The sequence below is a fragment of the Coccinella septempunctata genome, chromosome 8 (assembly GCF_907165205.1).
Source record: "Coccinella septempunctata chromosome 8, icCocSept1.1, whole genome shotgun sequence".
Taxonomy (NCBI): Eukaryota; Metazoa; Arthropoda; class Insecta; order Coleoptera; family Coccinellidae; genus Coccinella; species Coccinella septempunctata.
Window position 1 is genome coordinate 29,636,584 of NC_058196.1, and position 26,055 is coordinate 29,662,638.

Consider the following 26,055-nt stretch of genomic DNA (forward strand, 5'->3'; position numbering starts at 1 on the left):
CGTTAACAAGGTCGACGTTTCAAACGCCGGCATTAGCAGAAATTTTTTTCGTTGTATACCTCGCTAACAATTATCGGAAATGGTAATTGAATCAGATGCGAGTTTTGCATAGGTTACGAGGTGGAGTCTCCTTTTTTAAGTTAACCTATTCAGCATTCTCGATACCGTGAATGGCCTGCGAGAATTTTAATTTTCGGCACCTGAATAATTTATTGTAATATGATGGAAAATATGCGTACGAATTTTGATTGAATTTCATCACCCGGAACCACAATTTATAAATTGGTATGGGAGTTTTTCATGGAGACTGTTAAACTCAATAAAGACAATCTTTATTGTCACTTAGATTCAGTTGACACAATGAAATGGCGGTTCAAATAGATGGAAAAGATACATTTTTTTATTCGCAGATATAATCTCACTTTGCAGCTCGATGAAAAATGGCAGTAGCCTATAGACTGCCGAAGTCATCTTTTATGTGGTGAGATGAAAAATAGCTTCTCAGAGGACTTGTTAATTTCCGGCATATGACTTTTGAAACGCGCGAAGATAACTTGTAGCTGTCGCGCACTGAATTCGAAAAGAGTTACTATCTAATTTATCCCCTTGTGGAAGGGTGAAATGTCCCGATGATTTATCGTGAAACGAACTAATTACATCAATACCAATGCTCTTCAAAGACCTAATGGCTTACAGAACTTCTGGATCAAGAATTTCATCTATCTAGGTGCAACCGTTCGGTCTTGACGAATTTTTAACTGAACCCATCTTTTTCAGGCTTTTTCGAAGGTCAGCTTTCGAGTCGTTTATCTCTCAATAAAAGTAACCGCAGATGGAAATGTGATACATATTCTGAAAGAGCAACTCTTCTAGTATTGAATCTGAGAATTTCATCCATCTCAGCGAAACCGTTCGGTCTTGACGAATTTTTAACTGAACCCATCTTTTTCAGGCTTTTTCGAAAGTCAGCTTGCGAGTCATTTATCTCTCGATAAAAGTAATCGCAGATGGAAATGTGATACATATTCTGAAAGAGCAACTCTTCTAGTAATAAATCTGAGAGTTTGATCCATTTCGTCACAACCGTTCGATCTTGACGAATTTTTAACTGAACCCATCTATTTCAGGATTTTTCGAAGGTCAGCTTTCGAGTCGTTTATCTCTCAATAAAAGTAACCGTAGATAAAAATGTGATACATATTCTGAAAGAGCAACTTTTCTAGTAATAAATCCGAGAATTTCATCCATGTCGGCGCAACCGTTCGGTCTTGACGAATTTTTAACTGAACCCATCTTTTTCAGGCTTTTTCGAAGGTCAGCTTGCGAGTCGTTTATCTCTAAATAAAAGTAACCATAAATGGAAATGAGATGAATATTCTGAAAGAGCAACTCCTCTAGTAATAAATCTGAGAATTTCATCCATCTCGGCGCAACCGTTCGGTCTTGACGAATTTTTAACTGAACCCATCTTTTTCAGGCTTTTTCGAAGGTCAGCTTGCGAGTCGTTTATCTCTAAATAAAAGTAACCATAAATGGAAATAAGATGAATATTCTGAAAGAGCAACTCCTCTAGTAATGAATTTGAGAATTTCATCCATATCGGCGCAACCGTTCGGTCTTGACGAATTTTTAACTGAACCCATCTTTTTCAGGCTTTTTCGAAGATCAGCTTTCGAGTCGCTTATCTGTCAATAAAAGTAACCGTAGATGGAAATGTGATACATATTCTGAAAAAGCAACTCTTCTAGTGGTAAATCTGAGAATTTCATCCATTTAAATGCAACCATTCGGTCTTGACGAATTTTTAACTGAACCCATCTTTTTCAGGATCTTTCGAAGGTCAGCTTTCGAGTCGTTTATCTCTCATTAAAAGTAACCGTAGATGGGAATGTGGTTACATATCATGAAAGAGCAACTCTTCTAGTAATAAATCTGAAGGGTCACAACTCAATCACAGGAAAAAAATGAAACGAAACAATTCCAACAAAGAATAAGGAGAAACAAAATGACATGAATTTAGTCACTCACTCTGAATGCCGTTTTTCCCTGAATCTAACTACTTGAAAAGAATATCATTGATTTGAAACGCTTGGATCAAAGAAATAAATTATTTGGAAGGCTGGATGATTTAATCCGAGACAGAACCATATGGCAAAATTTTCTTCATCCGAATTTCCACCAAGAGGAAGCATACAAGTTGCTACAACTTTTTATTGATTGTCACGTCTTGCTCGGCATTCTCAAAACATTATTTGAATGGTTGATTTATCGCACTGCTCCTACCATATATTACCAACCGAGAAACTGCCGTTCCAACTTTGACGCCTCAGGTTTTCTAAATCTACAACTTTATGCGGTTCTGTCGGATAACTATAATAAATCTCCGTGTGCCAATGAAACACGAACGTTTCAAGAATTGATTTAACCTAAGGAGGAGCTTCGTCTGAGAAAGGGATCTGGATACAGGTAATCCTGAATGCAAACGTTGCAAAAATTCTGCTTACTTAAAGGATAAAAATTCACATCGATCATTATTTGTGAATGGAATGCATCTCATTAGGAAGGGAATAGAGGTATACATTTCGGACAAATTGATCAATTGAAGGTAAGTTTTCAAGTGGAATGAGAACCATCTTCAAGAAGTTAGAGCGGAGGTATTGGGAAACATGAAAAATCTCCATCGGTTGGTCTTTTATTGGAAATAATAAACCAATATTGAACGAATGATTTGCTTTCAACCCACAATTAGGCATTCCCTCTTCGATCAGCTTTAATTTGATGATGGCTATGTTCCTCGCGAATTCAGAAGTTTCCAAAATTAATCCACTTCTAATCAGATAACAGCGATGTTACAAGGGTTCTCAATTTTCGTTGCCTCCTATTTCCCTTCCATTGCGACATAGTTCAGTCTCGGAAACACCACCCCTAATGATCTGTTCGAATTTCTGAGAAATTTCGTAGGTGTACATTATTTAGTCTGCATGTTTACTGAACTTTTGTAGCACTTTTTTACTTCGAGATGGAACTCCGGTTTGACAGACAAATTTCATTAAGAATTCTTGTTGTTCTTGAATTATGCAAAGGTCGAGTGCTCCAGATTGATGTTTTGATGACATGCCTTACACAGGGTGTCCCAGGATTAATGGCAATAAATTCGGATAGGTTCAGTACCGAAATAAGACGAAAAGTTAGGACTCATGTGTTTATTACATTTTTTTTCTTGAAACTGAGTTGGACGCTACCTAATGAAAATTTGAACGTTTTGTGTAATGAAAGTATTCTTTATATTTTCTTGTATAATACGCTGTTTTCGAGTAAAATGTTCAAAAATTAAAAAATATCCGTAAATTTGGCTGAATACGACTCTGTCGAAAAGATCCACAGCTGTGTAGTGCCACAGACTTAGCTAGTTATTCTGGAGGTAATCTTGTTTTTCCTGGGGTGACACAGTTCATTATGAAAACTTAAAAAGGCTATATCGTTTTATCGGTTCCGAATTGGAAAAAATGGTATAAGAAAAAAGTGTTTCTTTTTACCTCACGTATCCACTGTAAAAATATTTGTACATACGAGTCGAAGACTCAGCCTGTATAATAATAAGTACCTAATATGTGAAGATTGTTTTGAGTATGAGCAAATATAGAATGTGTATAAAATGAAAAGTTTTAGCGAAATTAGTGTGACGAAGTACCAAACAATTCGGCTTATGATAGAAGAACTTCCCATGAATAAATTCCAAGAGTTGGTCTAGTTAGCCTAAACCAGTTCCACGCATAAAAAAAATATTGCGTTACCATAGCAACGAACAATAACTCATAAGAAGTGACAATGTGAAGTTTGAGGTCAAAAAAGTAAACCAGAGTTACGCTATAAATTAAAAGAAAGAAGATGTCCACCGAAATTGTGAAAATCGAAAAATTAGAGTATCGAGCCATCATCAACTATGTACCTGTATTTCAAAGGGTTAAGAGTTAAGCAGATTCACGAAGATATGCTTAATAGCCTTGGTGATCAATGTCCTTACTATGCGACCATAAAAAATTGGACTGCAAGCTTCAAAAGAGGTAAATTTTCCATTGAAGATGATGACCGATCGAGAAGACCAGTTTCTGTGTCAGTCCCCGAAAATATCGATGCAGTTCATGACGTGATTTTATCAGACCGTCGAATTGGGCTAAAACGGATATCTGAAGCACTGAATATTTCATACCAACGCGTTCATCATATAGTTCACGTCAATTTGGACATGAGAAAAATTGCTGCAAAATGGATCACCAAATGTTTGAATGTTTACCGAAAGCGTGCAAGGGTAGAAGCATCGCGTTCGATCTGTGCTCGATTGAAAACGATGTAGACTTCTTAAATCTAATTGTTACTATGGATGCAACTTGGGTACATTTCTACGATCCAGAAACGAAGCAACAATTGATGAAATGGCGACACTCTGGTTCTCCAAGAACTAAGAAGTTTCGTGTCCAAAAATCTGCTGGAAAAGTTCTTACTTCAGTTTTTTGGGATTGCCATGGAGTAATAATGATAACTGACCACTCTACTGGAAAAAATTAAAGAAAAAAGACGCGGATCCAATTAAGAAGAGAATATGTTGAGTAATAAAATAGTTCGACATTGAAATTTGATTTGGTTCTATAGTCGGCTAAGAATTTTTCAATATATCCTCGTATGTATGTCATTCGTCCCAATTTTTCAACTATACCACATTCTATTGTTGAATTCGTCGTGGAAAACTTCCAATAACCAACTTACTCCGTTTCCACAGGAAATCCATTCGTGTTCCCCCAATAACTAATTGAAGAAAACTCCATACAGATAGGGATAAGTAGGAGAAGAAGAATATCTGTGAGATTCTACATGCCCTTAACTTTCATTGTGTTCAATCCCACGTATATATCCGAAAATCCCCTTCATCTCAGTCAGATACGAGAGGGAGATGTGGGGGAGATGGGAGACATCAAATATTATTTTCTTTTCTCGCGATATGAAAGTGGAAGAAAATTCGTTCAGGTGGAAATAGATCAAATAAGAGTAATTTTCATTTTGTAGGTACCTCGTGTGCATGCCACAGAGATAAGCTGTGCTCTCAAACCCTCATCTTATCAGCAGTAGCCATCCAGCTATGTAAAAAAGTTGAACAAAACATTCAATAAAGATTCTTTCATTATCGGAAGCTTTTCAGGTAATTCAATATTATGGATATTGTGAGTCGATACGAACCTCAGTTGAATAGTGAAAAATATCGTTGTACAGAATTGTATTTTTCGACTCTAACAAGGAAATTCATCGTGTATTTTTTCTGTTTCGATAATCTTACTTTACTGATAGTTATTATAGTACACTGCGCAAAAAAATTAACGCACATTATGGAAATCTCAAATTTATTCTACAACTGAAGGTGTTCTCAATGATAATTATTTTTATCAGAATTATGCATGCATATGTTATCCACTTTCAACGGTTTTCTTCAATACAGATGTTTTTTCCCAGCAGGAATAAAAAAAGATAATGTTATCAGATTTTGAATGTATTGACTTTGAATGTATTCTAAAATCAGTTGTTCTCGATCAATTCTAGTGATCAATAGTTTTTCTTTCGTTTGATTTTCTACTCGATGGCTATGCAACGCGAAACACGCAATTTGACCCAAGAGGAATGTGCCCAAGCGGTAGTTTTGCGAGAAGAAGGTTGGACATACACAAGAATTGCAGAAAGGTTTGAAGTTTCCCATACAAGTGTGTCCAGAATGTTGCAGCGATTCAGGGAGACAGGTATGAATGTCCGAAGACCAGGACAGGGTAGACCACGGGTAACAACTGCCATTCAAGAACGTTACTTTAGAGTTTCTTCGTTGAGACAACGGTTTGCAACCGCTCGCCTCCTTCAAATTCAGCTTGAGCAAACTCATGAGGTGCAAATTAGCACTCAGACAATAAGAAATCGCCTCAGAGAATATGATTTAAGGCCTCGTGTCGCGGCAAGAGGCCCAGCTCTTACCCCAGCCCATCGAGGGGCGCGTTTGGATTTTGCGAGAGAGCATATCCATTGGGAAGAGGCCGATTGGGAAAGAGTTCTCTTCACAGATGAGTCTAGATTCTGCCTCTACCATTGTGATCGACATTCCCTTGTATACAGACGTCCACATGAAAGATACGCTCAGTGCAATTTCCTGAATACTACTGGTTTCGGGGGAGGATCGATTATGGTATGGGGTGGAATATCTTTGACTGCTAGCACAGACCTAGTGGTCGTTGATAATGGAGCTATGAATGCTGATAAGTATATAAGGAACATTCTTGAATAGCATGTAGTGCCATTTGTCCCATACATTGGTGAAAATTTCATTTTTATGGACGATAATGCCAGACCCCATCGTGCGCGCATCGTTCAGGAGTACCTTGAAGAGGTTGAAGTCTCTCGAATGGAATGGCCAGCAAGTCCAGATCTCAATCCGATTGAGCAGGTTTGGGACAACCTCAATAGAAGGCTGAGAAGTTCAGAAAATCATCCAGCTACTCTTAATGACTTAGGAATCCAACTCGGAGAAATCTGGGAAGGATCAGATCAGAACATTTTAAGATCACTCATTTTGCCGAGCTGTAATTAACGCAAGGGGTGGAAATATCAAGTATTAAATCACTTATCCGCATTTCAGTATTTTGAAAATTGTTCATTTCTCTTCTTTCACATAAGATTCGGTGAAATCCTGAAATTTTCTTCCATTTAATGTGTCTTGTTTCGTTCAAAACCTTCCCGAGAGAACATAAAAAATAAGTTATAAAGTCAATGTAGAGTTAACTTTCATTAAAATTGAGATTTTCAGAATGTGCGTTAATTTTTTTGCGCAGTGTATAATACATTGTGGGAGAATCATTTTTATTTTATTTTCAGTCATAATTAACAATTATGCATTTTCTCTCATGAAATATGGCAAGAATTCAATATACAAAAACTTAACACTCAGAAGGCACATCCAGACATCCAAATAATCATGAACTTGTTAATATATACAAATTATAAACTTAACTCAGACTTATTTCATTCAATGGATTACTGTATATCTATTTGGTAACGACAAAACTTTTAGAAGTTCCACTGTAGGGTAATATGGCACCAATGATCAGCTTATAATGCCCGAAATGTCTCAACCTATAAGTACCCGGTTCTACATCCCCAGTTATATCCCATTCTACTGTCGCTTCACTTGTCCCTTTAAACAGACATGTCTTCTTCCATTTGTACCTGGAAGTTCAAGTCAATGGAAAAGGGTTTTCCAGCAAGTGATAAGGAGTCTTTATGAGTTTACCTCGTTTCCCAGTTGGCGTCAGTGTATACAATTTGCCATGTTTTGTTCTCCAGTTGTTTTTCAACAGTCAGGAAGGTTTTACCCTGCTTCACGTTATTTCTAGGGTGGCCAGAAATCTGAAAAAAGATAACACAATTTCGATGGAAGCGAATATGTTTGACTATTTCTCTTATTAGATGGCCTTCTCAGAGATCTTTTCGAAATCGAAGCAGAAATTTCACGTTAAATTAAAGATACTTTATCTCAAACACAAATGAATGTATCAGAGAACAGTTTTTTAACTTATAGAGTCTTCACAAAAATCTGAATCGACTGTTTTAACTGTCTGGTCGTGAAGTACGAGAAACAGCCTAAATCAAGCAATTTGGGACATCCTGTTCAGTAGAGGGCGATTGAGACATGGTTTTGAGTGCTTGTGAAGTTGTTCGTTGTCAAAGTGATTGTTGTTACAGTATTTTCATGCTGAGGGTAAGACTGTGCGTACTCTACGCTACCCCACGCTACCTCATAATTCTCTAGTTTCCAATAAAATTCGTTCAACTCTTAACTGAGTGGTAGAAAATATCCCTCCACCTGTTGCACATACTCAGAATTCGAAAAGTAGAAATAGCCCTTCGCAAATACGAGCTAAATAGAAGATTATACTCACGAACTTTGCAGAAACGGTCTCCCCTATTCTCACTTCATCGGGCGGTTGTTGGACACAATCGCCAAAGTGGGCGCCTTTGGGCGAAGCGTCGAAGATCACCGGGGGCGTGAAAGAGATAAGTTGAGACCGGAAATCCGGTGGGATAGGTCCTGGTGGCACCTCTTCCCCCTAAAATGTAAAATGTTGAGGAAGAAATTTTTCACAGAGTCATTTGGAGCTTTTAATCCTTGAAAATTTGCAGTTTTCATCGGTTTAGCACAACCTTTTCGCGAAGTCAATATTGTCATCCGCAGAAGACACCATATTCAACTGAAATTTGCCAAAGATATTACACAAAAAGGTTCAAGTACAGTGTGGGCAAATGAGATGTCTTCTAAGGAGATCTCGAGAACTAAAGGAGCTAGAAGAAAACGGATAAGGCATTTCCGAGCTCTTTTTCAGAGAAACAAAGAATAGTCAAAAACCAGAGCCTCCTACGATTCTTCGTTTTTGAGTTATTACCAAAAAATAAGATTTTGACGATTTCGAAAATTCCTCATAACTTTTTTGTCTTTCAAGTTACAGATCTGAAACTCAAAATTTCTTGGGCACTCTTATACGTAGAATCTACTGACGAAAGATTTCTTTCCAATTCAAAAAAAAACAAATTCAATAAAATTTTGCATTCAAAAAAACGAAAATTCACCTAATGATTCGAAATGAAAAAATATTTTGAGCTCATCAATAGATTCTACGCAGAAATGTGCCTGTAGAAGGTTCAAGCATCAGATCAGTAACTTCAAAGACAAAAAAGTTAGGAGAACTTTTCAAAATCGTCAAAATCCCATTTTTTTTTTTTTGTAATAGCTCGGAAACGAAGAATAACAGTAGGCTACAGTTTTAACCATTCTTTGTTTCTCTGAAAATGAGCTCGGAAATGTGTTTTCTTTCAGCTCTTATAGTTCCTGAGATCCCCTCAGTAGACAACGAATTTTGCCCAGCCTGTACATCATGTTTGTGATTTGGCAACAGCATGTGAAAATCTCTTGTGTGTTTCGTCTATCACCGGACACTCCAGACGTAGCAACTGATGACTTCTTATTTCTACGGTAATTGATTATTTAGTCTACCTTTTAGATAAGCTGAAGAAACGCCTTAAAAAATTGAATAAACTAAGTACAGCCAGAAAATTGAAGTTGTTTTCGAATTTCGCGCATACAGAATGCCTGAAACACTTTGAAAAGTCCCGAATAAATGTTTTTGTGAATAAGCTGGAGGCTTGAAATGATAGCAACCCTTAAACCACCGATGGAAGTAAATGCAAAACTTCTGCTTGTTCATCTATGTGTATGGAGGGATATGATGCTTTTGAGTATCAGCTGTTATTATAACATCGTTGAATAATATAATATCCATGGTATACTGAGCTCAGGTTTCCAACAGCAGATTTAATTTTCATGGATGAGGTACTTTTTTTTAGTGATTTCAATCGAGCAGCAGAGTTACGTTAAAAATCGTTCATTTCAGAAAATTTTTATTGTAATACTTCAAAATGAACTTTTGCCATCACACAAAAACTTAAACAACCCTTAATTTGTCATACCTATGGATGTTTTCTTCAGAAATGCGTGAGAGATACGATTTATACGTTCAATTTAGGGTTTAGGGACTAGGGAGTTTCAATCCATTATCCACTAAATGTATCCCCAAATAGGTGAAAATTTCAACGGAAAAACGTGCCCCAAGTATTGATGACAAACCTTCCCTTTCTGAATGAAAGAAATATTAAATCAACTCGCATTTTTCCCTTCAATCAATATGAGATGAAGCCTATAGTTGGAAAACTTTGTCAGTTCACAACCACAAAAAGCTCATTCAAACGATCGTTAAGTATTCATATAAAACACAAAGCCATGAAGATTCTTGTGATCAATCGCCATAAAAACCATCCAACGCACACAAAATCTACCAACTTTTATGGATGCGAATACGATAACATAAAACAATTCAGTGTCCGATATGTCTTAATATCAGTAAAGCGGGCTGCGGACTACGAGCGATAATATAATATATATTATATCTCACATATTACATAAAAATCGCTTCAAAAGAAATAACATGTAACACCGCGCATTAATGCTATAATATATATCTATATCCGGGCGATATATTAAGTATCTGCAGAGATATGCTTTTCGAGCGATATTTCAGAATATATCCCACCTCCCACCTTACGTCTAAACCCCCGCGCCACGAAATTGCAACTCAGTTTCACGCCTATGCCTACTGAAATAGTACTGAATATAAAATTTTTATATCCTAATCTGCTGCACGCTTAATATAATATGATATTATATCTCATGATAGCGCTATAATATATATTATATTATCGCTCGTAGTCCGCAGCCCGCTTAAATGTTTGATGGCATACTCACTTTCAGCATCGCTTCGGCCAAATCGCTGTAGACGCTTTGGTAGATGGCCAAACTGTGTGGTCCAAATATTGTTGAAGCTGCTTCGTACCTTTGGATCTGTGGAAATGAAAATTAAATATTGCACAAGGGTAACTTTTATCAGCCTGGAGAATGTCTTTTATTAAGCAAAATTTACTCTCAAACCTGATAAGAAAGAAATAAGTATCAAATACGACCAAATACGACCAAAAAATGATGAGTTGAATACTTGAATACAATATATTTTTGTCACTTATTACCTGATACTCTTCGAATGTGGCTATGTAACTAGTGTACAGATTACTGAGTCCTGTGATGATGATTCTGGCATTAGCAGGACCTCCGTTTCTTACGATGCTGTCTTTGACAGTTGCCCTCAAACGCCTGCCAGACATTGTGGTGAATTCCCCTGGAACAGCTGCAAGAACTACCTGTCCGATCATCACTAGTTGTGTGGCTACGATTTCAGGTTGCCATTCGTATGGAAATTTGATCTAAATCGTGGAAATCCGAGTTGAAACATATAGTACATTACAAAGTTCAGGGAGGATTATTGTTTCGATTTACCCTAAGCTAATCTTTTGGTCCGTATTGTTCTGAAACGCTTAATTGACTTTTTTCAACATTTTTTTGGTACGAAGTAGGTCCCAAATCGTAGGAAATGGTCTTTGAAGTTGAATTTCTCTGGCTAATGGAGCTTAACAACGGTCTCACTGCTGGGCATTAACTCCTCAGCGACATCAGGATAATAAATATTTACTTTGTTTCCATGGAATGCTTGAAAGCACGCCCCGGGAGATATTACACTTTCTACGGAATATTCAGGGAGATCCTTCCGATCAGAAAGCCCAGATTTAATTATTACAGAGTTGGGATAAAGTATTGAACGAAGTGAATTTCTTCAAAACGAAAATTTATGGAACACACAGCATTTTATTTTATTTTCTTATTCTCTACAGAAAAATACATCTAATGAACCTTCCGAAACTGAAACATTGAGCAATATTCAATGATGCAGCACACTTATCTCATCTTCGCATACTGTCAGTCTTCTGTCATAACTCAAAAGGCAACTTTAATGAACCGAACTCCTTTTTACATTCCGTATACCGATACAGCGCTTTATTAAAGACCCTAAGCAACTCGATCAGCATCAATAATGACACTCAGAATAATGCTTCCTACAAAAAGACCCCCCTTTCATCTCAGACCCGGACGCAATGCATTTTTTTTGCATGTCGAAACTGAAAAAGAGGACTCAATTAAAGCAGGTTTACCTTTCCGGAATTAATGAGGATTTCTTTGGGACTGTGGCACTGCTTAACGTCCTCGGATGGCGGGAATATCAGATCTCTTATGTAATTCCAGATGGGATTGTCAGATTTGGTCCCTTGCCGGAAATCGAATTCTCCAGGGCCGTCTGTAGTCCCGGCAGCGAAGGCTTGTCCCATGGCTGGTGTGCAACCACGAACCTAAAACAAATTCGGTTATGCCGCATTTAATAATGATAATAACAAATGGTCAAAATGGCGAGGGCAGAAATCGAAGCATTAAAAGAGGAAGAAACGTACAAGTATCTAGGAATAAAACAGGCTAAAAGGACCAATCGGAGCCAGATAAAGAATGGCAAGGATAATGAAAACTGCAAGAATCGAAGCTCAGTACTGACCCACTCCTTTGGTATAATCTCTTGGACCACCACCGATTCAGCAGCCTTACTGAGAAAAATAAGAACGATGCTGACAAAACATCACAAACATCAAGCTAAAAGTCTAATAGAACCAACACAGCTTCCACACGACACCTTGGGGGTACAAGAATTGTTGATTTGTCCGACTATATGTCGAAGGAAATTGAAAGACCTCGAGAATATTTCCAGAACAAGGCCGTTTCATCAGAACTTCATCGAGTAGTTTACTATGTTGATACTTCTACTACGTTAAAGCTGCAACAGGATCACTTAGAAACCGTCGAACACTTTGCAGAAAGCAAAATCCAAAATCTGATTGGCAAACCTCCACATGGAAGACATCAGAACGAGGTCAACCTTGATTACTTCGACATATCTGCGTCGAACTACTGGTTGACTTCCGGCAAGCTGTCCTTATGGTTTTACAACACATGAAACGTTCCAGAACATCACCGGTGGATGCCAGAAGTTCACTGGCACAGAGTACAAAATGAGGCATGATGCTGTTGCCAAGATTTCACACCAAGAATAAGCAATGTAATACCAACTGACCAGCAAAAGCTCAGAAATGGTTCCTTATTACAACAACAATCTAGATTCTGTATTGGAAAATGATCACACGGTTCTCACAGACCGGAAAATAACCCACAATAGACACGACATCAGATTTCCAAATAAGGATTGAAGTAGATCATGACATGGCAGTGCCTTAATTCCATAAAGCTACTGGACAGAGGCAATAAAGTGATTCTACTATGGGTACCAGGGCATTGTGGTGTTGAAGAAAATGAAAAAGCCTATGAACTGGCAAAAAGGCATCGAGGTTAACACCTACTGGACCTGAGCCTTTCTGTGGACTTGGAAAAGACCAATTTGAGACAGTGGTCCAAAAATGGGAGTTGAACAACAGAATAACCCTCTGGAGAAACACTCCTGGACTTACTCAGTCAAAGAAATTCGTGATGATTTCACCGACCTACACCAGAAAACTGGTAAAGTTGTCGCGAGCTGAACTTCGGGTGATGATGGGACTGCTGACGGGGCAGATGATATTTGCAGGCTCTGTGGAAGCAGAAACAGCTGAACACATAGTATGCAAGTGTCCAGAGCTGGCTGGCATGAGTACCATTCATATGGGGAATCGGTCCTGGATTCTCACGAGGTAACGACCAAGGCCCCTAAGGATGTTGTCGGTTTTATCAACACCAGTGACGACCTCCTTGGGTTCGTATGAATGTGTAGGGTGGAGAACAAAAGATATACACGGTCGCAGTTCCCGAAAGTCTAGCAGAGCCACAACGACCCTGGTTCAAATAATAATAAATGCATATTTTGAATTGCAGTCAGTCTTCCTCATGCCGTTTTTCAATGATATTGGGGGCTACTCAAGCCCTTTCACAGGGGATTGGGGTTTGAAATCTCCTTCTGAAAAAACATTTCAGCAAGGGTGACAGTAACCCTCATTGTGGGCATCCCTTGAATGTCAGCACAATCATGTGGGCATTCCCTTTCAACATCTTACCCCTTTGCGTTTTGGACCATCACAAATGGACTGTGGACAGAAATATGTCCTTGTACAGCAAGCAGAATAATTCTTATACAGAGGGTGAAAACGATGAAGGACATCTTCTGACCATATGAGAATCTGTTCATTTAAAAGCATTATACTTCTCTTCATGGCATAACTGAGAAGCCAGGTTTCTTTGATATATTAACTGAAAATCTGTGGATCTATGATTCATTAGCCCCTAGTTTGCCCCTGCCGCAAGTTGTAAGTATCCGGATTTTGGGGTGGATCACGAGCTGTGATTCCGTGTGACGATGCGGTGGCCCGTTTAACGTGATAAAAACTGAAGCCATTTGCGATATTCCGTATTTGATGTTCTTTAAAACTGACGGGTCGAGCTCTAAGCTCTAAGCTTCACTAAGCCTGAAAAATGGAACCCCTAATAATTATGTGAAAAAATTTGAGGGCACTGGAGGTGTCACGAAATCTCACAAAATCTCACCGAAACTCTAATCGTATTTTCGATGTGAAATCATCTCACCTACCTCAATTTCCGTCCCGTTAGCTGCCCTTATTTTAATCTTCTGTTTCGGTACGTCAACGAACTTGTGGATGAACCTCACAGGACCTGTCAATTCCTCCTTCTCGTTTTGAATGAATAACTCCTGTAACGAAAATTCAATCGATAATAATTTTTCATTAAACTTCTGCGGGAATAAATGACGAGATGAAAAGTTGAGTTTGACGTTGGTGTCGAGCCCTCAAGTCTGGAAAAGGAAAAAGTTCCAAGACTTATTTTACCAACCGTAACTAATGAGATCGAAGGTTCTAATTTTTTTTTCTATAACTCCCGTTCACTTTCATTAATATCGCTTGAATGAACCTGAGATGATTTTTAACCCCGAGACTTTTTGTAGTAGTGTAGTTTCTGATTAAACTTATTGTACAGGGTGTCCACCAGTAAAAGATCCTTACCTATATGAGAGACTATAGAAGCTATCGAAAAAATTTTCAAGTAAAATTTGTTCTGGATAAATCAGACTTCAATCGTTAGAGCTATCGAATTTAAAAAAACACTAGGGATATCTAATTTGAGCCCTTTTCACAAACAGATCATTTCTGAGAGGTGAAATATTTCAAAGCTGGTCATAATGAGAAAACTGGTTGAGGTGGGTGATATCTTGTGTTCCAAAAAGATTCTTTAAATGAATGGAAAACTATAGTCCGAAATTCATTCCATTCGATAAAACCGTTTGTGAGAAAAAAAAATACCATTTTTTCATGTTTTTTCAACAGCCTGTATCTTTAAAGCGAGCCGATTCTGAAAAAATGATAAAGGAAAGAAGTGTTTCTTTTGACCTCAGGAATATACTGTTAAAGACTCAACCCATATTTGAATTCTTCTTCTCGAGCCCTATTCAAATGTCAAATGAAATATTTAAAAAAGTAAACTTTGTATTGCCACTCTGTATACAAATGAGTCGTATTGTTTCTGATATGCAGATCAAATTTTACTGAATTTTTTTTCCGGTAGCTCCAATAGATTCTCTGCCTATAAGGTATAGGGTATTTGTCTGAGGGACAGCCTGTAGCTACAAATGTACATACCTTCGCCTTGGATAAAAGTCTGTTGGCTATAATACTGGTACTCTCGACCATATCCTTGCCCGGTCCTGAAGCTATGCAATATTTAGCCTCTCCATTGCAGGTGCTCGTCTTGAAATCACAATCTTCACCTGTATTGATACACTTCGGACCTCTGAGGTTGGGTGATACGTCCCCCAAGTTCGTGGATGCAAAAGCGCCAACGAATGGACCCTGTCAAAATGGTAAATTCATGATTAATTCACCGTATGAGAAGGGATCATTATTCTAGATCGTGTAGGGTCTCTCCCTTGTGCTCTGAATGATCGATGAACAGGTTGACCGCCGTCCCTGAGATTCACTTCACATGAAACCTTCAGATTCATCGTAGAACTCTTCCTTGAAGAAAAAAAACGAACGAAGCAGGCTTTGTTTTGGGAAATGCGCGAATCTTATCCTTGCATTCAACATAATTTTATGGAGGCTTTCTGTTTTTTCAAGAAGTTAAACTTGGATCAACAAAGAGTGAGCTAGACGACGAAGGTTCACACTAAAAGTAACATATGTTTCTGAGACACAATAATGATTCTCGAAATAGAACACGACAATGACATCTTCCACGACTTTGACATGTAAATTCTGAGCATCAAGCTACAAATGTTGCCAATTTTACACAGGATTTCACTGAGTGAGAATTTAATCAATAGTAAAAATTTCCTCAGGCCAAAAAGGTCATTCATGGAACTAAACAAATATTTCTTACAGGACTTAAAATACTCTTCGATACTGAAATAAAAGTAATTTTTCATGGAGCTCTTCAAGTCCAAAAACAAACAAAATAGCAAATCCCTACCTTGCCCACTATAGTACCACCATTAACGAACTGTTCCAGTAGGATTGAAGCATAACCAACATTGTCAGATGTAATCAAACAGTTCGTATTGTTCATTGATGTTGGATGAACAGCATACCAGTTGATAGCACCAATTGGAACATCGTCAGATGCCCTGACGAATTTGAGCTGCACAATATCCTTGTCTGTGTCGTATTTGTACCTGTAAGATAAGTTATTGAAATCATTCAAGAAGAATTAGGTCTGCAATGCAATGAAATACCCATATACACAAAAAGGAATCATCAAGAAAGGTTCGAAAACGGTGAAAATTAAATGAATTGCTCAGCTAGATATAATATCAGAAGTTAAAAATGAATTCAGTTTAAATAAACCGCATTTCCACCTCTGGCCTCAATGCGAGCAAAAATCGTTGGGGCATTTTCTTCAGCTGACAAATATTCCATAGGATTAAGGTCAAACGAACAAGCAGGCCAATCTAATATTCTCGCATTCCCTGTCTTCCAAGAATGCGAGATATTATCTTGCTTGAAAAAGGAAGCTCTCCAGATACGTGTCATATGATGCAGCACCTTATCTACAGAGCTTTTATATAAAATTTCATCAAGTAATTTCGAATAGCTTCTGGGGAAGCGTCATCGCATCTTAATTTCTCAGAATCTGCCAATATTCGCAGATATGTATCAGAGAGTATCAATATTTCATCTTGTGCTCCTTGTAAATAAAAAACGGAAACTGTATAGTGAAAGACGACAAGTCAATAGAGTACCATACTGAGTTTCCTTTATAACCCCACCGTTTCCCAACTTGTAAACATTATTTTCATTCCAGTTAAAAATGATTTTTTTCGTCTTACTTCGCTCTCTCCTCCTCTGGGTTGTTTAGATAAGAATATGGACTCCTATTGATGTTAGCATCAATTATTTCACCAGTTGCGATGAAAATTCTTGCCTCAACCATATTCGTGTGTGCTTGTACTATAGCCTGCAAAGATGAAAGTAAACATGATTTGAGATATGTCACGTTTCGAATTATGCCTCAGAATCCATCCACCTACACATCCATCAATTTGAGTCAAATTTCGTTTCAAACGAAGATTATTATGTTAGGTTCGAAGCTCAGATAGTTCATTAAATCGAAATTGAAGAACAACAACTGGTTTGCGATTTCAATCATCCTACATTTCCATATCAAGTGAAATGCATGGCGACAAATACCAATTTCAGCATTATGAGGTGGGAAATCATAAAGAACGGGCTTTATATTAATGCCTCAGGATTATTTCATGTGTAAATTTCTACTAGCAGGTAAAATGATTTTCACAGTCTATAAAGTATCTATTCAATTCCTGTGAAAAGTGTCCTATAAGCACAGGTTTAGATATTTGGAAAGAAATTGAAGAATGAAGTGGTTTGTGGATTTCAAATGGATTAAAAATCAGAATTGTTACTATAATATACTTCTTGGCGATACTTTTCTAAGGTTACACTCCGTTTTCCACGCTAAATATTTCTAGATATAGAGATCTACATAAGGCTCGCGCGGCTTAGGTGGCACATTCGCCTACCTGTTGATAGGTGGCGCGCCCATCTTTATATCTCGAAACAACCTATAAAGAGTATTTTGCGAAAACACCAGTTAACACTCACTTTAGTTATACCATCAGCTAGAACCATGAATGTCTCCCCAACAAACCCTTTATCGGGTATATCGTAGAGCATATCCATCATATATCCCCCAGGTGCGCTGTGAGTGTGGGTACCACTCAGTATGACATTCTGGTACCCGTACGTTCCGTTGAACCTCTTCCTAAGCCTACTCAGCACCTTGAAAAATGGAGGTTGTTAGAAATGTCTCTCATGGTTGACTGTGTGGGGTTTTACCTCTTTTTTCAGACCATGTGATATCATGCAGGTATCGACAGTCACATATGCAACTCTAGTTTCTCCATCGTCAATAATGTACGATCTTGCAAATTGTCTGAGGTGTATCCCACAACCGATTTGTTTGGATTTTGCATATCCCATCTGTAAATCGATAAACATCAATTCTAACCCTGAGTGGTTAGTCAAAATTTGTGGACTTACGAAGGTTACACCTGCTGCTGGCCCTGTACAGTCGTATATTCCTATGCCCACTTGATAAGTTGCAGCTACATACCCTGCGAGGGCTGTGAGTGAGAGAAGAGTTGATATAACATAGGGATGAACCATTTTGAATCATCTGGAAATAAAGGTTCCTTATACCATGGAGATAAATTAATAATTCAACGTATCAAGTCTTTAATTAAGCTCAATTCAACAGTTAAATACTTCAATATCCTGATAAAAATATTTTTTCAAAAAAATCGTATGTAGGTACATATTAAATTTTTTGTGAAATATCATTATTCGAACAGACTGAAAATTCCTCCTCAATTCATTTCATAGCTTGTTTGATAAGTTATTCAGTGTATATTTCATTGCAAACGAGCGAATTTTTCACAGCAAATATTCTCGTATTCTGTAATAACAACCCGTGATTATACACGAAATGGATTTCATTTCCAGCAATTCATCACAGACCATAATATCGGAATAACTCAAAAAATGTCTACCACCCCAGCTGGTCTGAAAAAATTGAGTAAATAATATCCTTCATCAACATTGTTTGGGAAACTCGATGTAGAAAACGTTTCAATAAAGTGTGTGTTTCTCTTGTTTGTCACTGTTCTTCATTTGCTAGACGTTATTTTTCACACTTTCGCACTTATTTGATAACGCCCTGTAGAATGAAAAATAATTATTGATTCTACTTTAGCCTCCAGGCAACATAGGGGTAGCAGATTTTGCGATAACAGCTGGTTTACCATTCATTTCATAATTTATGCTTATTTTCGATCCATATATGTATTTTTACGTTTGAATAGATTAGGTTAGGTTAGGTTTTTCATGATTTTCATTTCATAATTTATTTTTAATTTGTATCCATGTATTTGAATGTTTGAATAGGTTATACTGAACTAAATTGTTTTGATTAAAATCATTTCCTTTATGAAGTTCCAAGAAAAAAAGGATAATAATCTTCCACAAGGTTTTTTTTTATCTTAAATCGAATACTTATATCTCGAGGATTTCATACACTTATATGTGCTTCGAATATCAAAAACTGCATAGATCCAACCTGATTCTAATTTCTTATCATGTTACACTTGAATTGGTTCGAACCATCATGAACCTTTTTATTTATTCATTATGTTGTAATGAGCATCTTCAACAATCTTGAAATATCCCACATTTAAAATTGAAAGAAAGGAAGTTTAATAATAATTAAATTCTATACTAAGGGATTGATTATTTGTAATTGATCCATTTCGAATGAGCTCATTTTATCCCATTTCAAATGAGATTTCAATGACCGTGAGAAAAATACAGGGGGGTTTCATAAAGTTTGTTGACAGTATTTTAAATTTTCATCTTCCATGTTCATGATTCATATTCCCTGTATGTAGATTAAAATTCTACAATTTCTTTCAACGCAGTTGTTACATAGCTCAAGATAAATTCAGCATTTGCATCGGTTCTAACCTTGGATCGTTACGTAAGGTTGATTCTAGATACAAATATTTCAAAAAGAAATGAGAGTAGGCCAATGACTTAAAAGTGTTAGTTGTAGGCTGCAAATATAAGAATGATACTACCAAAATAAGTCCCTCCCACATACGTCTATGTGAAGATCACAATCAATATCGTTTTTTTTATTTCAGAAATGGTTGAATGGGTCTAATTTGATTCCTAATACCTACTTTTCAAACTGATATTCCATCCCATCAAGTTTCAACGGCAGAAAAGATTCCACACCCAATTATTGACATTTGTGAATAGAACCTCAAATAATTCGTTTCATGTAGAGATGGTTAATCAAAACGACTTCAATAGCCCATGAAGAGATTCAAATTGGGGTAAATATCATCATTTGGAATAAAACGCGAATACCATTTGCTCCTATTCAGTATAAGGATCTGAAAAACATTCCCTTTTGATGTGTGCCCATTCGAAATTTATGAATCAATATTCTATTCCTTTCATTAGGTACTGAATATCATTATTGATGGAGCCAATCAGAGGAGCTACCAAACCTGTCTCCTCATTACTGCCTTCAGAATTGGAGGACCCAGTAATTGTTACATTTTGGTAAAACCAGCGACTAGTTCTCAACGCTTTTGGTCAGGAAACGACTGCGTGCATGTGGAACATTTGTGTAGAATGGAAATATATGAGTTGCCAAAAGGAACTTTAAAACTCATGCTTCAAAGGGATGTCTTGCAAGTGGAAATTCTATTGGTAGTGGCTAATCTATTGCATTAGGTCCACCGACTCTGCCATTCACATAAAATTAGATTTACCCTTTTTTCCGCATGTAGGTAGGTACTAAAAGATATCCCAAAAGTAACGAAAGATTTGATAAAAATGAAGAATTCGAGATTTGTTACTAGAAGAGTTTTTCTTTGAGAATATGTATTACATATAGATCCACGATGATTTTTCTAGTAGATAGAGTTGCTCTATTTTATGTCAACAAACACCCTACAGAATTTCAAATATAAAAGTACGCATCCTCCCCCAAAATCAATCCTGCAACTCCCACTGGTTAATTGTGCTTAGAATAGCTAGTCATTTTAAAAAAAAATGATATTTCGAGATTATAAATCATGAACATAATACGTTACCAATTTCGGGAAACTGCTCTAGTTCCACTTTATGGCAAAGCAAAGTTTTCTTGTCACCTTGAACATACGCGTAATCACAAACCGATTTCCACGCACGTTCACAGAAAATCACCGGGATATCAACTCACAACCTTAACTAATAGTGATTCGCCGAATCAAACGAAACCACCGGAAAAAATGACACATGATGAGTTAAACCCACATCATTTATAAAAAAATCCATATCTCCTAATCCAAGAAAAACACTCGAACACCGTAGATCTATTCCTATACAAATACGGGTGATCAGATAAATCGATATAATAGTGAACAAGATCAAATCAAGGTGCAAACTAATTTGTTGAAACCAATAGTTGGGTATAGAGACTAGCTCCCTATACAGTCGGTTCTGTGGAAGATAGATAAATTGACCGGGGATTTGAAGCGGTTGTAATATGATAATGATACTTCCGATATGAGTGAACTGGGCTCAGAGCATGACTGGCATAACACCTTGATAGCATCTTCATTGTCCGCATAAATTAAATGTGAAGCTGTCTTCCCTGTATGTGTTTAGAATCCGAACTAGTTGATGGTCCATATCGGCCTATCTTTCTTTGTATTTCTCATATTTAAACCTTGAAATACATCCCATTTCATCAGGAGAAATGTTCCTGATTCTTAACTGAAATAACAACCTTGAATTGAAGACATTCTTTCCATTTCCTGTGTCAATTTCGAAATGGTCTGGTTCTTCTGAAACGATGGCGACGTATGTTGGAACACCCTGTATATAAATCGTTTCCTTTATCACCCGAAGTTTTGAATATATTTCACATTCAATCACGCCAAGAAGATTGCAAAATTATCTAAAGGGTGTGTTGAAATGGTTTGAAATTTACGAAATACACTTTATCATTAATGAGTGCCAGATTATGAGATTTCCATAGATTGCAAGATCCGATAGTGTGATAATCATCGTATCGAAACATTCATATGGTTCTACAGGGTGAGTCTTTGGCTCGTACGAATATTCTAACAGTAGATTCTTGAAGTCAAAAGAAACACTTTTTACCTATACCAATTTTTCCGATTCTGCCCTGATAAAAAGATACAGTCATTTTAAATTTTCATAATCAGCTGTGCCACCCCTGGACAAACAAAATTAATTGAGAATAACCAGATGAATCTATCACACTACACATCTGTGGATCTATTAAACAGAGTTGTATTCAGACAAAGTACCCAATTTTTCAAATTTAACAGTTACTTTCATCTGATTTTTGAACAACAAATAACTCGAAAACGGCGCATTATATGGGGAAATATAAAGAATTCTTTTATTTCACAAAATCATTTAATAGCGTCCAAATTACTTTGAAGAGTTGGGTTCTTTGAATTTTTGGTATTTTTATGGTATGTAATGGTCATAATGTGAAAACTGGAAGACGTGGGCGATATCTTGTGTTCGAAGAAGATTCATCAAATAAATGAAAAACTGTATTCCGAAATTCATTTCATTCGATAAAACCGTTTGTGAGATAGAACTGAAAATAACATTTTTTTAATGGTTTTTCAACAGCCTGTATCTCTTCAACCGAGCCAATTCTGAAAAATTCGTAAAGGAAAAAGGTGTTTCTTATGACCTCAAGAAACTACTGTTAAAATATTTATACGAGTCAAAGACTAACCCAATTCACTTGGGTGGGTTTAATGCTGAGAGAATGCTTTATACTGCAGTGGATGCTTATCAACCTAGTTCTGCTATAGCTAACTTCCGGAAAAGGCTGTACTGGCTGAAAACTATGCTCACGTCATAAGCAATGGGTAGCCTGCTTTCAGACAAAAAAAAACCACTGATTCAATTCTTCTGTTTCGGATTTTGGAAGTCCATCTAATTCTTATCAATTTTCACCGGATTTCATGGCCACTTTTATCTCCGCGCCAAAATTATAACGGATATTCGTCTAGATACACTCGTCAATCATGTGACAATTTCCTTTATTCTTCATTTACTATTAGCTGTCAAAACGTTCTGAGTAAGTATACTACAAAAAAGTCAATTTCAAAGGTACTCAATTCACATTTATTTTAGCAGTCGGTTGGCCATGAAATAATTTTCTCAAGTTTTTGTAACTAGAACGGAGTAATGGTTGGCACTCATGAAATGTCGTTTATGTCATAACGCCGTTGCCACAACTAATATCAATTTCTATTACGAAAATGCCGAAAGTGATTGAAAAAAGACACAGGGTTTCAGGAAGTGCTATTTAGAATTCAGGTCCGCTCATTCAAATAGTTATAACCTGATATTCTGAAATCCACAATACGTCAGACGGTAGCGAACATATTCAATGTAAAAGAATTCATATAAAGTTTCATCTGAATCTAAACGACTTATATTTCAGCTGAATATTTCCACAATCAGAAAGATTGTGAATGAAGAGGATGACAAAGAATTTCCTTCTATTAGGAGACCCAAAAAAGTGGTTGCATTTGAGAATTTTATATTTGAGTGAATTAATGCGAAAAGTTTACTACAGGATTTTCGATGAATGTCATCGTAGAATAAGTTCCCGAAAATTGATTTTTCTATTTTTCATTTGACTTGTCCTATACAGTGTAAATGTCTTAAGGTACCAATAAATACCTAATTATTATTATTATATCAATGTATTAAGATGTACAGCCACAAATACGCGCCAGTTGTCCTGTTAATCGTTTTATTCATGTGACATTTTTGTTCAAAAGTGAAGTTCATCTTGACTTGAAACTTCCTTTAATTCCTTCAACCTATATTGAAGCAAGATGATTTTTGTTGACGAATTTAACATTCTTCTAATTATCTGTTAATTCCTTCGGGAGATACCCATTCCCAACCACTGCATCATATGCATTTCATCTTCGGGTTGATAATTTTGAAATCTACAACTGATGTAACGTATTCAAACTTTAGCCAAAGAAGATAAAGAACATTAACTCTCCTCAAGCTAGTGCATATAATATTGTTTTACTGATCTCTTGTATTTTCCATGCAAATAACTGGATTTGGTATGACTTCACTCAGTTTTTATGAACTTCAATTATGTTCGTCACATATTTTCCGAAGAGATTCGACATTGTGATAAAATACGTAATACCAGAAACTTTTACGTAGAACGGGCAACATAGCGTTGATTTAAAACCCAAAAATATTTTGACAAGCGTCATAACCGCGCATTTTCGTACTATACAGAGTGAAGTGTGTCAAATTTCCATGGCCAACCAACTGCTAAAATAAAAGTGAATGGAGTATAGTAGCAATTTCACAGTCTTGCCAGTCATCAATGAGAAGCGGATTTCAACAGTTCTTCAAAAGGATTCGAAAAGCCTTAATCAGGAGACCTTGTATTCAATATCAAAACAGTTAAGTCAGGGATTAATATCCATGGATATTCTTCATTTTTGTAGAATTATATAGAACCGTGTTATGTTCTTAGATGTGCCAGCGAAGTATACCTACTTTATCTCGTGGCATATTCACTTAGTATTCTCATTGAGAAACTTGCACAATATACTTACTTCTGTGAGAGTTATCCAATATCGCAACTTCCTAATACATATATGCAAATTTGGAACTCCCCTTCTGTTCCTATATTATCTAGACTTACTCGGTAGAATTACCACCAGATTATTTTCCCTCGTACCATAAAGTTACGGGAAGAGCAACTTTTCAATTAACACTGTAATTCGACATCCATTGATTCCAGCAAAAGCATTAAAAGTTAAACGGTTCAAACTGAACGTTTCCATTTAGATACATTATACGTGAGCCCATAACTATGATGGGATTCATAAAACCAGGAGTGAAATTAAAATTTTGGCAATTGTAATTTCATGGGTAGATAATTGAAAACCGACAAAATTTTATCTAGAACCCATAACTTATGGAAAAAAACAAATGTAATGAACCTTACTCGTTATTATACGATGCGAGTTTCCAAAACTTGGAATAAATTGAGATAAAGTCGATTAATTATAATCGATAATATTTCGTATTTGAAATACAAGATATGTATATCCTTCCTTTTTTCAATTACAGAGTGTTCATTTGAAATATTTTGGAACACCCTGAATATCATAAACAAAATCATTTTCAAAATTTCATAATAGGCCACCCTCCGTGGTACACCCCGTATGATATATAATATAATAATGATACTGAATTTCGGACAATCCATTCAAATTTTCAGAAAGCGAAACGCCGTTTTGTGAACATTGAAAGAGATATATGGGAGATCATAATCGAGATGACCAGATGGGAATGAAAAATGAGATTTTGGTATGATGGATTATTCTATGAATTCCCAACTAAACATCACAACATCCCACTTTCCATTTCAATTTATCTAGACGTTATGATACCACCCTACACCTATCTCGATTTGATGGACGACAACATTGTTGAACACTTGAAAAGGTGTGAATGAATATTAGGCTACATTGAAGCAGCTAAATATACCTACATCATGGAAAAAAATTAAAATAAAAGTTGAGAGTAGACTTAAACCATTTGAGACGGTATGAATACCTACAGGGTGAGTCTTAGACTAGTACAAATATTTTAACAGTAGATTCTTGAGACTCAAGTACCGTGAATTCATAAAAAAATTAAATCTACAGATTCAATAATATTTACCTAACAAAGTAAAACAGGGAATAACGATGCATACTAAAACCAATTTCTGCAGTTCACTTGATCAATCATTAACAGACAAGCAGAAACACAGATTATGCGAAAAAATTTCGCTCAATTCTTCAAACACGCACACCTTTGCAACATCGCTTTCAAAATATCCCGAAACTATCTGAAAATCGAAACTGAAGTTCTATCATTCACTTGCATCGTATAATACCGAATGACCAATATGATCTGAATGTCTTCCAAGAATCGACTTCATTGTGTTTGTGCAATTCCTAGAATAGATTAGCTGAGTATCCCTGAATGGTGATAATACTTATTGCATGATTTGATCGAATCAGACTCTAAGAAATAGTATGATAGTGGGAAATTTACAGAACTTTCTCTGCAAGATCATATATGATGATAGTTTTATGTCGTTGGTCTCTCAGATATATGTATTTTACATTTCATATAGAGACTGTTATTCCCTCAATGAAACCATTCGAAATGTTTTATTATTCATCGTAGATCTTGCTTCTGAATGATTTCTTACGCTAAGCAGTTGCTAGGATCAATAATTTTTCATCTGACATTTCTGATTTTGAGAGGGAAGACCTAAAAACCTACTGCTCGCGTTTGTTTTATTAGGATTTCATTATTTTGCTGTTTTCT

At 36.6% G+C, this 26,055-nt stretch overlaps 1 protein-coding gene across 2 annotated transcripts; it reads right to left on the minus strand.

Annotated features, from left to right (window-relative positions):
* Positions 1-6,874: 6,874 nt before the first annotated feature.
* On the minus strand, positions 6,875-25,615 carry LOC123318878 (neutral ceramidase). 2 transcript variants are annotated; one of them, XM_044905649.1, is made up of 14 exons: positions 25,399-25,615; positions 18,121-18,256; positions 17,917-18,060; positions 17,683-17,859; positions 16,890-17,017; positions 16,034-16,235; positions 15,205-15,414; positions 14,142-14,261; positions 11,677-11,871; positions 10,660-10,893; positions 10,382-10,477; positions 7,968-8,135; positions 7,319-7,434; positions 6,875-7,254 (listed from the first exon to the last, which is right to left on the minus strand). In XM_044905649.1, exons 2-14 carry the CDS (start codon positions 18,244-18,246, stop codon positions 7,074-7,076), a joined length of 2,097 nt encoding a protein of 698 aa, XP_044761584.1. In that variant the 5' UTR covers positions 18,247-18,256; positions 25,399-25,615; the 3' UTR covers positions 6,875-7,073. The 2 variants fall into 2 exon arrangements, with proteins under 2 accessions (XP_044761584.1, XP_044761583.1); XM_044905648.1 differs by lacking the exon at positions 25,399-25,615 and adding an exon at positions 20,742-21,046.
* Positions 25,616-26,055: the final 440 nt, after the last annotated feature.